Source organism: Sander lucioperca, chromosome 21 (assembly GCF_008315115.2).
Source record: "Sander lucioperca isolate FBNREF2018 chromosome 21, SLUC_FBN_1.2, whole genome shotgun sequence".
NCBI classification, from domain to species: Eukaryota; Metazoa; Chordata; class Actinopteri; order Perciformes; family Percidae; genus Sander; species Sander lucioperca.
In genome coordinates, this window is record NC_050193.1 from 26,488,515 (window position 1) to 26,505,675 (window position 17,161).

The window sequence follows — 17,161 nt, forward strand, 5'->3', positions numbered from 1 at the left end:
GCACCACACTCCTAATAAATGGATCAACTGCGGCCATTGTAAGATCGAAAAAGTTAAGCAGAAAATAGTGATGCACCTTGTTTTAGACCTCTTAGACTAAATTTTCAATCGAATCGTCTCATCTTTTCCACTTCCAACAATCACATATGCAACTTAACCCCCTTAAAATGAAGTTTTCTTTCTTCAGTATTGTGCAAAATTGTGTACATTTCTGGTTTTGCATCAGTCCAAAGTACTATATCGCCCCACCATTTTGCGTCACCTATAAAGTGTATACGTTATATGAATGTATGTGTTTGTTTGTTTATGTGTTTATTTAAACGTATTTATAAACATTGTAATAGTCAGTTTCGTCATATTCTGTTACGTGAGAAGACATTGATTTTGTAATCGTAACCGGAAGAGTCTATCTCATTCCAGCGGTCTTGACACAGCTCCACTGTCCCAGACTTCATTCGGTGGGCTACTTACTTCTCTCCACTTCTTCAACCTCATCCCCCCACTGGTAGACGGTCTCTCTCTATTGTTACAACTCTCCAAATGGATCTGATGACATTAACGGTTTTATTTTGCCTTCATGTAACTTTAGTTACTGTGAATTGCAATCCGGGGCCGTTAGAGGATGTAGTTATCGATCGATACGATATACCGAAAATTTGTCCTCGAGAAGTGCAAACAGAAGATTTTATCCGTTATCATTTTAACGGTACCTTCTCTGCAGACGGGAAAAAGTTTGACTCCAGGTGAGGTTACAGCGAAATACACAATGTAATGACAATTAATCAAGAATGCGTTCATTTACAGCTTAAACTAGTCTATGTGTCTGTCTGCATGTAACGTTAATATAAACTCTTGCAGAAATTGTGATTTCAGTTGTAAAATGGTCAACGTGCTTTGAGAATGTCTCAGTAACGTTATTAAGTATCACACTACAATAAGCATAGAAAGTACAGCAATCAACCATTTTCCTGATGGATTCACAGACAATTAACTGCAGCTGAGCTAACAATACGTGTCATTCCCCATTTCAAATTAATTAGTATCACCTCAATGTTTCTATGACAATACATTATATTATATTATACGTTATATTTAACAGTGATTTACTATACAACATTTAATTTTAGGTAGATAAAATGTGTTCTTTTTATGGTTTTTAAGGTGGTGGATATTTTTGTTGCCATTCGTCAAATAACCTCCCTAGAATTTCAAAATGAAATATTAAAACACATGGCTGATCATAATGAAGCCGAGAGGGACATAATGACCTTTTGAATAATACTGGTGATGTGGATGGAACATTGGATGCAGACTTTAAAGCACCATAACATTTTAACGGCCCCATGACATGAGCTTCTAGATTCCATTTTTCACCACAGTCTACTGTTTTGACACTTCTACCTACTTTGGTGGATTCCATTGATTATACACTCTCATCCAGCTCTCCCTTTTGTTGTCTACGCAGTCATGACCGAGGCAAAGCCTTCATCAGCCAGGTCGGCTTGGGCAGACTCATCACAGGGATGGACCGCGGTCTTCTGAGCATGTGTGTCAATGAACGCAGGAGGATCAAAATCCCCCCACACCTGGCCTATGGAAGCATCGGAACAGGTGCCGATAAACATGAGTAACAGCACTTTGTTGGGTACATTATCTGTTCTAGTTTATGCCAATCTGTGCTGTTTGTCCGACAGGTGGTGTGATTCCTCCTGACGCTGTGTTAGTGTATGATGTTCTCCTGCTGGACATATGGAACACCCAGGACACGGTCCAGATCCGCACACTCAGCAAACCTGCAAGCTGCAACCGCACCACTGTGGCATCGGATTTCGTCCGTTACCACTATAACGGCACCCTGCTGTCTGGTGCAGCTTTCGGCTCCAGGTGACGTTAGGTTTTAACATTAAGGTATGTCTAATCTATTTCTGTGATTCTCAAAAACTTTGTCTTTTATTTAGTCACTCGAAGAATTCAACCTATGACACCTACTTGGGACAGGGCGACCTCATCAAAGGCATGGAAGAGGGTCTTTTGGGCATGTGTGTCGGGGAGAGAAGGATCATCATTGTCCCACCCTTCCTGGCATATGGAGAGACTGGCCAAGGTACAAACTATTAATGTTCAAGATGACTGTGGCTTGTATATAATAATTTCACATAGTTTACATTTCAAACTTTCTGACCTACAATTATTACAGTTTTTATATTCATTTCTGTTTCCGTAGACTTTGACAGACTTGGATTTGACCTGTTCAGTGTCAGAATTACTAGAAATCACATATGCTTTCCATTACTGCTGATCATTATCCAAAGTACACTAAGGGCCCTTTCACAACGACCTCGTTTGGTCCGAATTTTTGGACTTTTCAGTTTGGTCCGAACCAAAATTGCAGGTGTGAAACCTCCCCCTGACCAAACAGCCGAAATTTAGTCGGACGAAAAGAGGTGATCTCGGTCCGGATCAAACTAAACCATGGTCCAGTTTGTTTCAAGTGTGAAAGCTATTTTTGGATTGTTCAGACTTTCAGACCAAATGCAAAAAAGTTCTGGCAGGCTATCGTCGTATTATAAGAACGGAGAAGCTCTTTTAAGGAGTAGCTCAGTGCTTAGCGTGCACGCAGCGAGTGTGTGGTTGACCACAACACGAGAGTGACAGCGGATGCACTCCGAGTAGACAGGTGTCAGCGATCGGAGCATTAGCATTAAAGTTGTTACTATAAGTGGTAATGTCAGTTTCAGTTTATCTCTGAATAAATACTGCAGCTCCTCAAGACCAAAGTAAAGTTTGCGTGTCTTGATTCTCAACAACGCAACAAAACAAATGAGCCGCGGTAGCATGGGGAATGCAGGAGTCAGTCGGAAAAAACTCTGACACTAGAGAAAGGATACGAGAGGACGGGGAAGCCCGTCTACAAACAAATCAATGTCAAGTATAGGGAGACGCAGCCCACGTAGGTGATGACAACGGGAAGTAGTCTTTAGTGCGGTGGCATTATTGCAATGTGAAATCTTAACTAACTGGATCAAATGTATACAATGTAACAAAAACATGCACTTTGGTTCGGACTTAAAGGTGTGAAAATGCCCTAAAAGCAACCATTGGTTTCTGTTAATTTTATTATGGTTTGACAAACATCATCTATTACAGTGAGCAAGTTGTCTCATCTGTTTTTATTGTCAAGTTACATTATTGTTGCATGGTACCACATTTGACAGCAAAGACTATTTTGAAAATGCTTCTCTGTAGTTGTGTTTGGGTATATGTGTGAAACTCTGACATATCTGACAGTATTCATGTTTGATTGTTGTTTCGGTGCGCTTATTTTTCATGTCCATGCTTACTGCACTATTATGCAATAATAATGTACATAAAAGTAACGCAAAAAAGGATTGCTAATGTCATACACGACTCTCTGCAAGTTACTGCAAGGGGGAAAGTTCCATACCACACTAATATGAACAAAAAAAGGTCTGTCTGGAAGGAAGGAAACTAATCTCAAGAGTAAAAGTATGCTTTTAGAAATGGTCCACATTAAGGTAAAGTATATGTGACTGGTATGGACCTGAAACTGTGAGATATAGACACACTGCATGTCTTACTTTTTTTCCTAACAGGAACTCAGGTCCCTCCTCAGGCTACGCTGGTGTTCCAGGTGCTGCTGGTTGATGTGTTCAACCCTAAGGATGACCTAATTGTGGAGGTGAAGGAGGTACCTGAAGGCTGCAGCCGCAGGACGGTGACTGGAGATTACATCCGTTACCACTACAACGGTACCTTCCAGGACGGCACAGCCTTTGACTCGAGGTAAACCTGAGCTTTCTCCATTCTTAGAAAGCAATAAAATGTAAAGCAAAATGACCTGAGTTTAAAGGGATAGTTAGGATTTTTTTTTAAGTAGGGTTGTATTATGTACTTATTATAGTCCTTCTACGTCCTGCTACGTCCTGCTATGCTCTGCTGTGCCCTGCTACGTCCTGTAATGCCCTGCAGTGCCCTGCTATGCCATGAACTACTACAACTACTATTTCTAGTCACTGTTCCATTATCTTTATTGTGACCGTTATTGCCGCTATTCATCACACCCCCAACCGTCAGACACCGCCTACCAAGCCTGGGTCTGTCCGAGGTTTCTTCCTAAAAGGGAGTTTTTCCTCGCCACTGTCACACTCAGTGATGGGAATAACAGCGTCACTAACGGCGTTACTTTTTTTCAGTAACGAGTAATCTAATTGATTACTCTTCCCATCTTAATAACACCGTTACCGTTACTGCCAAAAAATGCGGCGCGTTACTATATTTGAAGCTGTTTTTTTCATCAGACCAACTAGATCTCTGACCCAAGAGGCAAATACTTTGTTTTACTGTTCTTCCTTGGTTAGTGGGCAGTACACGACACAAGCGCATACATGCTGACGATTGGCTGAGGTTGAGTAAAATGTCAATGTAAGCCAATCAGAGGTAGAGTTGGGCGGGTGTTCGAAAACACGCATAGTCGGACACACAAGAACAACACAATCGAGTCAGTCAACGAGAGAGAGACAGGTATGGCGTTATGAAATCAAGGAGAGGGTTAACTCTTCCTGCTACAGATTTTCCACCGTGGTCAGAAAACACAGGGGAGACACTTTGTTTCTTTTACTATATGACTCTAGAGTCGCTACTCACTCGAAAGCTAATCGCCGTCACTCTCTCACTTCTCCCTCGCTCTATCACCTACTCCCCACACACACACACACACACACACACACACACACACACACACACACACATGCCGGCTCGACGCACACACCAGCGCACAAGTATAAACATCAGGCCACTTACGTTATTTGCACTACAAAGAGTGTATATATTTATTTATTTTTGGTATAGTGCTTAACAAGCATAATTTAATTTTGTCCAGTTGTGGTTGAGGTGTTGTGTTATTTGTATTGATCCACTATATAAACATAATATCTACATACAGTACATGGCATTTGATTGGAGGTTAGTCTCACTTTGTCCCACAGCAACATTAAAATAGTTTAGATTTGTGTACATTGTTTCTGTTAATAATGTATTGTATTAAGTGTCCATTTCATTATAATATTCAGATTTATCATAAATAATTGAAGATGCACATGTATTTTAAGTTCCATTAAAGAGGGGTGGAGGTGGGGTCACATCGGAGCATTTAAAAATGTACTTGAAAGTAAGGCAATAGTTACTTTCTATAGTAACTAGTTACTTTCATAATTTGTAACTGAATAACTAATTTAGTTACTTTTTGGAAGAAGTAACTAGTAACTGTAACTAATTACTTTTTAAAAGTAACTTGCCCAACACTGGTCACACTAAATGCTTGCTCTTGGGGGATTTACTAGAATTGTTGGGTCCTTGTATGTTATAGAGTGTGGTCTAGACCTACTCTATCTGTAAAGTGTCTTGAGATAACTCTTGTTATGATTTGATACTATAAATAAAATTGAATTGAATTGAATAGTCAGTGTATTACCTACAGTAGATGGCGGTCGGCACGCCCCAAGTTTGGAGAAGCAGACAGAAGTACTGGCACGGAAGCTAAGCAATAAGCAATGTACTGCTGTGTACGGGGGCAGCAGCTAAATGTATCCATTTCAGTTTAAGTGTACGATATACTTAGCTTATTTTCACCACTTTACCTTGTCTTCAGACAGCCCTTTCGGACAGGTAACGGAAGCCGTTGTATACATCTATGCTCTCTTCAAAGCCACCATACTCCTTTGACAAAAATTGGTATTTTAAAGGGTTAGTTCGGATTAACCAAAGTCACACACACTAACACAAACAAACTAGCTGATCGAGGCAGGAGTAGACCGACATCTCCCGTGTTCTGTGTGGTAAAAATTATTGTTTTGTCAAAAGAGTCGGGTGGGTTTGAAGATAGCATAGATAATGGCTTCAGTTCCCCATCGGAAAGGGCTGTCTGTCAACAAGGTAAAGCCGTGAAAATATTCTAAATATAGCATACACTTAAACTGATATTGATTTTTTTTTTTTTTTTAGGTGGCTAAAATACATTTAGCTGCTGCCCCTGTCCACAGCAATACATTGCTTAGCTTCCATGTCGGTACTCCTGCCTGCTTCTGTAAACTGCGGGTCCTTTGGCTGCCATGTACAATAGACATACACTGACTATGGATAAGTACCTCATACAACCCCACTTCAAAAAATCCTGACTATCCCTTTAACGCTTCCCTTGACAGCTACAAGCGAAACAGCACCTATAACACTTACATCGGCAAGGGATATGTGATCCAAGGGATGGACAAAGCCCTGCATGGGCTGTGCATAGGAGAGAAGAGAAAGATTACCATCCCTCCTCACATGGCGTATGGCCAAGAAGGAGTTGGTGAGTTTGACACATGAATTGGGAGGATTCAAAAGACACTTGGAATGGACCAACATCTTCTTAGTCTTGTTTATGTTTGTAACACTGCCCTGTTTATTTTTTTCTCACACTGTAGGAGACCTCATTCCTAGCTCTGCTGTGCTGGTCTTTAACATTCACGTCATTGATTTCCACAACCCCGAAGACCCAGTCGACATAAAATCTACCTACAAGCCTGAGGATTGCAAAGTGACCAGTGAAGCTGACGATTTGATTCAGTATCGTTATAACTGCTCCATGATGGACGGCACCCTGCTGTACTCCTCGTGAGCGCCCTCTGCTACACTGCATCCTCCTCCTCCTGGTTTATGCATGTAACCATTGCTGGCTCCTTGTCTGACAGATTGCAGTGGGCCTAGAACTTCAGATATCATACCATTTTATGTATCCCTGACAACAGCACATATGTCTGCTTGGCTCAAGGTTTTGATATATGGAAATGTTTTAGTGAGCATTTTAAAAATCCCCATTGTTAAGAGTGGTAACAGTTTATGTGTCCATTTCCAGGGACCACTACGAGTCACCTTCCATCACGACTCTTGGAGCGAATAAGGTGATCCTGGGTTTGGAGAAAGGTTTGAGTGGCATGTGTGTGGGCGAGAGGAGGGAGGTGGTCGTTCCACCACACTGGGGACATGGTGAAAATGGAGGTCAGTCATAGGAACTGCTCAGATTGCATTCTGAACACACTTTCTTTTTACCCCAAATTATGTTTTCTCTTCTCTGTTTTGGGGTCTCCAGCTGGAGGAGTTCCCAGGAGTGCAGTGCTCTTCTTTGAGCTGGAGTTAGTGGAGCTGCAGAAGGGTGTGCCTGAAGGCTACATGTTTGTGTGGCTGGGAGATGGCCCTGATCCCCTGTTTCCTGCTATGGATCTCAATGGTGACAAAGAAGTACCTCTAGAGGAGGTAAGCAGACAACTAAATAGTTCTCCCTGCTAAATCTTATCTAAACAGCCTGGGTATAAACATGCTTTTAACATCGCAACGCTTTCTCCAGTTTTCAGCCTTCATCATGCTCCAAGTTAAGGAGGGCAAAGGTCGTCTTCTGCCAGGGTTTGATGCCGACAGCATCATTAAGGACATGTTTAATAACCAGGACCGCAATGAAGATGGGAAGATTGTTGAATATGAACTGAAACTCAAGGTGGATGAGTCTGAACAAGTGAAACGAGATGAGCTATAAAGAGGACTTGTACAGTACAGGCATGCAGTGGCTGAGGTCATACCGCCATCTTAGCAATTGTCGTGCAACTAATGTTTCAGAGATTGAAACATTGTTGAGCCTTTATTTAAGTTAGTCAGACAGTTCACTTTGCTAGATTCTGTTAAAAAATGTGCTGAGGAAACGTGTTTGAAAATGTGAAAGGAAGAAAAATGGCCTCTAGTGAAATTGTGTTCTGTTGAAAATATTTACATTGAACTACCTAAGAAACTATTTGGGCTGGGCCCTACCTTCAGAATATTACTTTATAAAACTAGTAGTCAATGCAGTGCCTCATAAAATTGATGAAAAACCACTGGTTGTACAGTATAATTGGGAGTGGCTAGTTTTTACAATATTATTCTTTATTATATTATCTATTATAGAGAAAATGTATCACAAAAAGAGTGTTGTGGAACGTAAAAAATAAACTGTTTTATAGTAAAATTAAGACACCTACTTTATTTCTTAAATACTGTTTGTGTACAGACATGTATATGTGAATTAGTTTGGTAGACTTTAATTCAGTGGCCTACATATTTCATCAACATTTTATTCATTAAACCATTTGTAATAAAACATGACATTCAGAAACAGATGGTACCACATTTTATAGTTGGAACATATAATGAGGTAATGAGTTTAGACAAAAGAAGACAAAACAATGCATGACTGACTGTAAATGGCACATTGTCCACAAATGACAAAGGACATCTCTAATATTTTAGTACTTTTGTGTTATTAACACAGACTTCCACAACATTGCGTGGAAGTCTGGGACGGTGCCTAAGGAGTGGCAGACTGGGGTGGTGGTTCCCCTTTTCAAAAAGGGGGACCAGAGGGTGTGTGCCAATTATAGGGGTATCACACTTCTCAGCCTCCCTGTTAAAGTCTTCTCCAAGGTGCTGGAAAGGAGGGTTCGGTCGATAGTCGAACCTCAGGTTGAAGAGGAACAATGCGGATTCCGTCCTGGTCGTGGAACAACGGACCAGATCTTTACTCTCGCAAGGATCCTGGAGGGAGCCTGGGAGTATGCCCAACCGGTCTACATGTGCTTTGTGGATCTGGAGAAGGCCTATGACCGGGTCCCCCGGGAGATACTGTGGGAGGTGCTGCGGGAGTATGGGGTGAGGGGGTCCCTTCTCAGGGCAATCCAATCTCTGTACAACCAAAGCGAGAGCTGTGTCCGGGTTCTCGGCAGTAAGTCGGACTCGTTTCAGGTGAGAGTTGGCCTCCACCAGGGCTGCACTTTGTCACCAATCCTGTTTGTAGTATTTATGGACAGGATATCGAGGCGTAGTCGGGGTGGAGAGGGGTTGCAGTTCGGTGAGCTGGGGATCTCATCGCTGCTTTTTGCAGATGATGTGGTCCTGATGGCATCATCGGCCTGTGACCTTCAGCACTCACTGGATCGGTTCGCAGCCGAGTGTGAAGCGGCTGGGATGAGGATCAGCACCTCTAAATCAGAGGCCATGGTTCTCAGCAGGAAACCGATGGAGTGCCTTCTCCAGGTAGGGAATGAGTCCTTACCCCAAGTGAAGGAGTTCAAGTACCTTGGAGTCTTGTTCGCGAGTGAGGGAACAATGGAGCGGGAGATTGGTCGGAGAATCGGCGCAGCGGGTGCGGTATTACATTCAATTTATCACACCGTTGTAACGAAAAGAGAGCTGAGCCAGAAGGCAAAGCTCTCGATCTACCGGTCAGTTTTCGTTCCTACCCTCACCTATGGTCATGAAGGTTGGGTCATGACCGAAAGAACGAGATCCAGGGTACAAGCGGCCGAAATGGGTTTCCTCAGGAGGGTGGCTGGTGTCTCCCTTAGAGATAGGGTGAGAAGCTCAGTCATCCGTGAGGAGCTCGGAGTAGAGCCGCTGCTCCTTTGCGTCGAAAGGAGCCAGTTGAGGTGGTTCGGGCATCTGGCAAGGATGCCCCCTGGGCGCCTCCCTAGGGAGGTGTTCCAGGCACGTCCAGCTGGGAGGAGGCCTCGGGGAAGACCCAGGACTAGGTGGAGGGATTATATCTCCAACCTGGCCTGGGAACGCCTTGGGATCCCCCAGTCGGAGCTGGTTAATGTGGCTCGGGAAAGGGAAGTTTGGGGTCCCCTGCTGGAGCTGCTACCCCCGCGACCCGAGACCGGATAAGCGGACGAAGATGGATGGATGGATGGATGGTGTTATTAACCAATTATTAGTTTTTTATGAAACTTTTGTGTGTTGCATTGTGTACCTTTATGAAAATCATACAGTTAAAATGACTGTGAAGGGGTCATGTGGTTCTGTTTTATATCTCAGTCATTGTGGAGCTTGGCGCAGATGCACTAGCTGCTATGGGTGTAGAAATGTCCTTAAACATCTGTTTGCATATCGATAGTTGTGTCCGCTCCACCACTCATTAGACCTGCTGTCAATGACAAGATGCTAAATGGACGTGGACTCTTACCTCAAAGAGCTTTACAACAAAAGCAAGCACCATGACTTTCTATGACATACTGTACTATACTATGACTTCTTTATGACATTTTTATAGCATACTATACTATGACTTTTTTATGACATACTATATTATTTTTATGGCATACTATGACTTTTTTATGATATACTATGAGATTTTATGAAATTTATTATGACATACTATACTATGACTTTTTATGATATACTATACTATGAGATTTTATGAAATTTATTATGACATACTATACTATGACTTTTTTTATGACATTTATTATGGCATCCGATACTATAACTTTTTTATGACATTTTTTAAGACACTATACTATGGCTTTTTATGACATGCTATACTATGACTCTTTTTGTCATACTATACTATGACTTTTTTAGAGATACTTTACTATGACTTTTTTATTCCTTTTTTTGTCATACTATACTATGACAATTTTCGACATACTATATTATGACTTTTTGATCACTTTTTCCGACATACTATACTATGACCTTTTAATCATTTTTATTTTTTATCATACTATGACTTTTTTACGAAAACATGAGCTTTGTGTCAGGTCACGTAGCCTAGCTTGATAAAGTAATGGTTGGGCGACAAAAGGTTGAGTCTTTGAATCTTACACGTTTGAGGATGAAGTTTTAAGGGTCAAATATACTAAGTGAAAGAGACAAATATGCCAAAATCATAAACTTGTTTGTTAGGTCAGATATCTTAGAGTGATAAGAGAATGCTTGGAAGACAGAAGGATGAGTGTTTGAATTTTATGTTTGAGGAAGTTTTGAGGTCCAGTATACTTTGTGAAAGAGACAAATATGCCAAAAATATGATTTTTGTGATAAATCAGGTAGCTTAGCCGGAAAGGAGAATGATTGGTAGACAGAAGGTAGAGTGTTCAAATCCTATATATCTCTCAAAGTTTTGAGGTCCTATACACTGAGTGAAAGAGACGAATATGTCAGAAATTACAGCATTCTGTCAGATCAGGTAGTTTAGAGGGTTAAGATGATGACTGGAAAACCAAAGGTTGAATGCTTGAGTCCTACATGTCTCAGTAAATTTTAAAGTCCGACATACTAATTGAAAGAGCCAAACAACGAAAACATAAGTATGTTCACCATCAAAGATAGCTTAGGGTGATAAGTGAATGACTGGAAGACAGAGCCTTAAGAGTTCAAAACCTCTAGGGTGCAATTTCTTTCAAGATGTACATTACAGGGATGAAGAACTAATTTTTTTAGACATGCAATACTATGACTTTTTTATTACTTTTTTCGACATACTATACTATGACTTTTTGTCACTTTTTCCGACATACTATGCTATGACTTTTTTGACATACTAAACTATTACTTTTTAGTACTTTTTTCGACATACTATATACTATGACTTTTTCAACATACTATACTATGAATTTTGTATCACTTTTTTCGACATACTATAATATGACTTTTTTATCACTATTTTCGACATACTATACTATCACTTGCTATAACTTTTTTCGACATACTATACTATGACTTTTTATATCACTTCTTTTGACATATTATGCTATGAGTTTTTTATCACTTTTTTCGACATACTATATTATGACTTTTTGTCACTTTCTCCGACATACTATGCTATGACTTTTTCGACATACTAAACTATGACTTTTTAATAACTTTTTTCGACACACTATAATATCACTTTTTTCGACATACTATACTATTACTTTTTATGAAGGAATGAAGAATTAATTTTTTTAGACATGCAATACTATGACTTTATTACTTTTTTCGACATACTATGCTATGACTTTTTCGACATACTATACTATGACTTTTTGTCACTTTTTCCGACATACTATGCTATGACTTTTTCGACATACTATACTATGACTTTTTAATAACTTTTTTTGACATACTATACTATTACTTTTTATTACTTTTTTCGACATACTACACTATGACTTTTTCAACATACTATACTATGAATTTTGTATCACTTTTTTCGACATACTATGCTGACTTCTTTGACATACTATACTACGATTTTTTCATCACTTTGTTCAACAAATTATACTGACTTTTTATCACTTCTTTCGACATACTATAATATGACTTGTTTATCACTATTTTCGACATACTATACTATCACTTTTTTCGACATACTATACTATCACTTACTATAACTTTTTTCGACATACTATACTATGACTTTTTATATCACTTCTTTCGACATACTATGCTATGACTTTTTTATCACTTTTTTGACATACTATACTATGACTTTGTGAAAGAGACAAATATGCCAAAAATATGGCTTTTGTGATAAGTCAGGTAGCTTAGCAGGAATGATTGGTAGACAGAAGCTTGAATGTTCAAATCCTATATGTCTCTCAAAGTTTCAAGGTCTGACATACTAAGTGAAAGAGCCAAATGACGAAAACATAAATATTATTACCAAGAAAGATAATGACTATGACTTTTTATCACTATTTTTGACATACTATACTATCACTTTTTTATCACTTTTTTCGACATACTATACTATCACTTACTATAACTTTTTTCGACATACTATACTATGACTTTTTATATCACTTCTTTCGACATATTATGCTATGACTTTTTTATCACTTTTTTGACATACTATACAATGACTTTGTGAAAGAGACAAATATGCCAAAAATATGGCTTTTGTGATAAGTCAGGTAGCTTAGCAGGAAAAGAGAATGATTGGTAGAAAGAAGTTTGAGTGTTCAAATCCTATATGTCTCTCAAAGTTTTGAGATCCTATACACTGAGTGAAAGAGACGAATATGTCAGAAACTACACTTTTGGGTTAGCTTAGATGGATAAGACAATGGCTGGACAACCTAAAGGTTGAATGTTCAAGTCCACATGTCTCAGTAAGAGCCAAATGACGAAAGCATATATAGTTTTACCAAGAAAGATAGCTTAGGGTGATAAGTGAATGACTGGAAGACAGAACCTTAAGAATGCAAAATCTCTATGGTGCAATTACTTTCAAGATTTACATTACAGGAATGAAGACTTCATTTTTTTAGACATGCAATACTATGACTTTTTTAGCACTATTTTCGACATACTATACTATCACTTTTTTATCACTTTTTTCGACATACTATACTATGACTTTTTATCACTTTTTTCAACATACTATACCATGATTTCTTTCGACATACTATACTATGACTTTTTTCAAAATACTATGCTATCACTTTTTATCACTTTTTTTCAAAATACTATAAAATGACTTTTTTTATCACTTTATTTCGACATACTATAATATGACTTTTTATTAAATTTTTTCGACATGCTATACTAGTATGACTTTTGTATCACTTTTTTTGACATACTATACTATGACTTTTTTGACATACTATACTATGACTTTTTTATCACTTTTTTCGACATCTTTGACTTTTTTTATCACTTTTTTCAACATTATATACTATTAATTTTTTATCACTTTTTTCAACATACTATACCATGATTTCTTTCGACATACTATACTATGACTTTTTTTGACATACTATACTATGACTTTTTTATCACTTTTTTCGACATACAATGCTATCACTTTTTATCACTTTTTTTCGAAATACTATAATATGACTTTTCGACATACTATACTATGACTTTTTTTATCATTTTATTTCGACATACTATAATATGACTTTTTATTAAATTTTTTCGACATGCTATACTAGTATGACTTTTGTATCACTTTTTTTGACATACTATACTATGACTTTGTGAAAGAGACAAATATGCCAAAAATATGGCTTTTGTGATAAGTCAGGTAGCTTAGCAGGAATGATTGGTAGACAGAAGCTTGAGTGTTCAACTCCTATATGTCTCTCAAAGTGTTGAGGTCCTATGCACTGAGTGAAAGAGACAACTATGTCAGAAACTACACCTTTATGCTAGATTGGGTAGTCTAGAGGGATAAGACAATGGCTAGAAAACTAAAGGTTGAATGTTGAAGTCCTTCTTAGTGTCTTAGTAAGTTTTAAGGTCTGACATACTAAGTGAAAGAGCCAAATGACGAAAACATAAATATTATTACCAAGAAAGATAATGACTATGACTTTTTATCACTTTTTTCGACATACTATACTATGGCTTTTTTACGAAAACATTAACTTTTGTGTCAGGTCAGATAGCCTAGGTTGCTAAGATAATGGTTGGGAGACAAAAGGTTAAGTCTTTGACTCTTACATGTTTGAGGAAGTTTTAAGGGTCAAATATACTAAGTGAAAGAGATAAATATGCCAAAAATAAAGCCTCTATCATAAGTCAGGTAGCTTAGAGGGAAAAGAGAATGAATGGTAGACAGAAGGTTGAATGTTCAAATCCTACATGTCTCTGTAAGTTTTGAGGTACTATACATTGAGTGAAAGAGACGAATATGTCAAAAACTAAGCATTTTTCGTCAGATCAGATAGCTTAGATGGATAAGAGAATGATTGGAAGACCAAAGGTTGAGTGTTCAAGTCCTATGTGTCTCAGAAGATTTTAAGGTCCGACATATTAAGTGAAAGAGCTAAATGACGAAAACATAAACATGTTTGCTAAGAAAGACAGCTTGGGTGGTAAGTGAAAGACTGGAAGACAGAAAGATGAGAGTTCAGAACTTCTACTGTGATATTGTTTTCAAGATGTACATCACAGGAATATAGAATTAATTTTTATAGACGTGCAATACTATCCCTTTTTTCGACATACTACGCTATGACTTTTTTATCACTTTTTTATGACTTTTTTCAACATACTATAGTATCACTTTTTTTTTTATCCCTTTTTTCGACATACTATGTAGTACATAGTATGTACTATGACTTTTATCACTTCTTTTGACATACTATACTATGACTTTTTATCACTTTTTTCGACATACTATACTATTACTTTTTTATCTTTTTTTTTCGACATACTATGCTATCACTTTTTTATCACTTTTTTCGACATACTATGTACTATGACTTTTATCACTTCTTTCGACATACTATACTATGACTTTTTTGTCTTTTTTTTTCGACATACTATACCATGATTTCTTTCGACATACTATACTATGACTTTTTTTGACATACTATACTATGACTTTTTTATCACTTTTTTCGACATACAATGCTATCACTTTTTATCACTTTTTCGAAATACTATAATATGACTTTTCGACATACTATACTATGACTTTTTTATCACTTTATTTCGACATACTATAATATGACTTTTATTACATTTTTTCGACATGCTATACTAGTATGACTTTTGTATCACTTTTTTGACATACTATACTGTGACTTTTTTGACATACTATACTATGACTCTTTCTCACTTTTTTTGACTTGCTATACTATGACTTTTTTTATTTCATTTTTTTGACATACTATATACTATGACTTTTATCACTTTTTCGACATACTATACTATGACTTTTTTATCACTTTTTTTCGACATACTATGCTATCACTTTTTTATCACTTTTTTTTCGAAATACTATACTATGACTTTTATCACTTTTTTCGACATACTATACTATGACTTTTTTATCACTTTTTTCGATATATTATACTATGACTTTTTATCACTTTTTTCGAAATACTATACCATGATTTTTTTTCGACATTTTTTTTTCGACATACTATGCTATCACTTTTTTATCACTTTTTTCGACATACTATGTACTATGACTTTTATCACTTCTTTCGACATACTATACTATGACTTTTTTGTCTTTTTTTTTCGACATACTATACCATGATTTCTTTCGACATACTATACTATGACTTTTTTTGACATACTATACTATGACTTTTTTATCACTTTTTTCGACATACAATGCTATCACTTTTTATCACTTTTTTCGAAATACTATAATATGACTTTTCGACATACTATACTATGACTTTTTTTATCACTTTATTTCGACATACTATAATATGACTTTTTATTACATTTTTTCGACATGCTATACTAGTATGACTTTTGTATCACTTTTTTTGACATACTATACTGTGACTTTTTTGACATACTATACTATGACTCTTTCTCACTTTTTTTGACTTGCTATACTATGACTTTTTTTATTTCATTTTTTTGACATACTATATACTATGACTTTTATCACTTTTTCGACATACTATACTATGACTTTTTTATCACTTTTTTTCGACATACTATGCTATCACTTTTTTATCACTTTTTTTTCGAAATACTATACTATGACTTTTATCACTTTTTTCGACATACTATACTATGACTTTTTTATCACTTTTTTCGATATATTATACTATGACTTTTTATCACTTTTTTCGAAATACTATACCATGATTTTTTTTCGACATTTTTTTTTTGACATACTATGCTTTGACTCTTTTTCACTTTTTCAACATACTATACTATTACTTTTTCTTCACTTTTTTCGACATACTATGCTTTGACTTTTTATCACATTTTTCGACATACTATACCATGATTTTTTCGATATATACTATACGATGACATTTTTTGACATACTATACTATGACTTTTTATCACTTTTTCAACATACTATGTTTTTACTTTTTTTCACTTTTTCGACATATTATACTATGACTTTTTCTTCACTTTTGTCGACATACTATACTATGACTTTTTTTGACGTACTATACTATGACTTTTTCTTCACCTTTTTCAACATACTATACTATGACTTTTTTGACATACTATACTATGACTTTTTCTTCGCTTTTTTCGACACACTATACTATGACCTTCTTCACTTTTTTTGACATACTATACTATGACTTTTTTTTGACATACTATACTATCACTTTTTTTGACATACTATACTATGACTTTTTCTTCACTTATTTCGACATACTATGCTATGACTTTTTTGACATACTATGTTTTGTATCACTTTTTTCGACATCTTTGACTTTTTTTATCACTTTTTTCAACATTATATACTATTAATTTTTTATCACTTTTTTCAACATACTATACTATGATTTCTTTCGACATACTATACTATGACTTTTTTTGACATACTATACTATGACTTTTTTATCACTTTTTTCAACATACTATACCATGATTT

General features: G+C 36.9%; 1 protein-coding gene across 1 annotated transcript; it reads left to right on the forward strand.

Annotated features, from left to right (window-relative positions):
* Positions 1-439: 439 nt before the first annotated feature.
* On the forward strand, positions 440-8,057 carry LOC116063996 (peptidyl-prolyl cis-trans isomerase FKBP10-like). Its single transcript, XM_031319052.2, has 10 exons — positions 440-743; positions 1,466-1,611; positions 1,695-1,884; positions 1,959-2,104; positions 3,615-3,804; positions 6,222-6,367; positions 6,483-6,672; positions 6,914-7,056; positions 7,148-7,311; positions 7,403-8,057. Exons 1-10 carry the CDS (start codon positions 541-543, stop codon positions 7,586-7,588), a joined length of 1,704 nt encoding a protein of 567 aa, XP_031174912.1. The 5' UTR covers positions 440-540; the 3' UTR covers positions 7,589-8,057.
* The last annotated feature ends 9,104 nt before the right edge of the window (positions 8,058-17,161 follow it).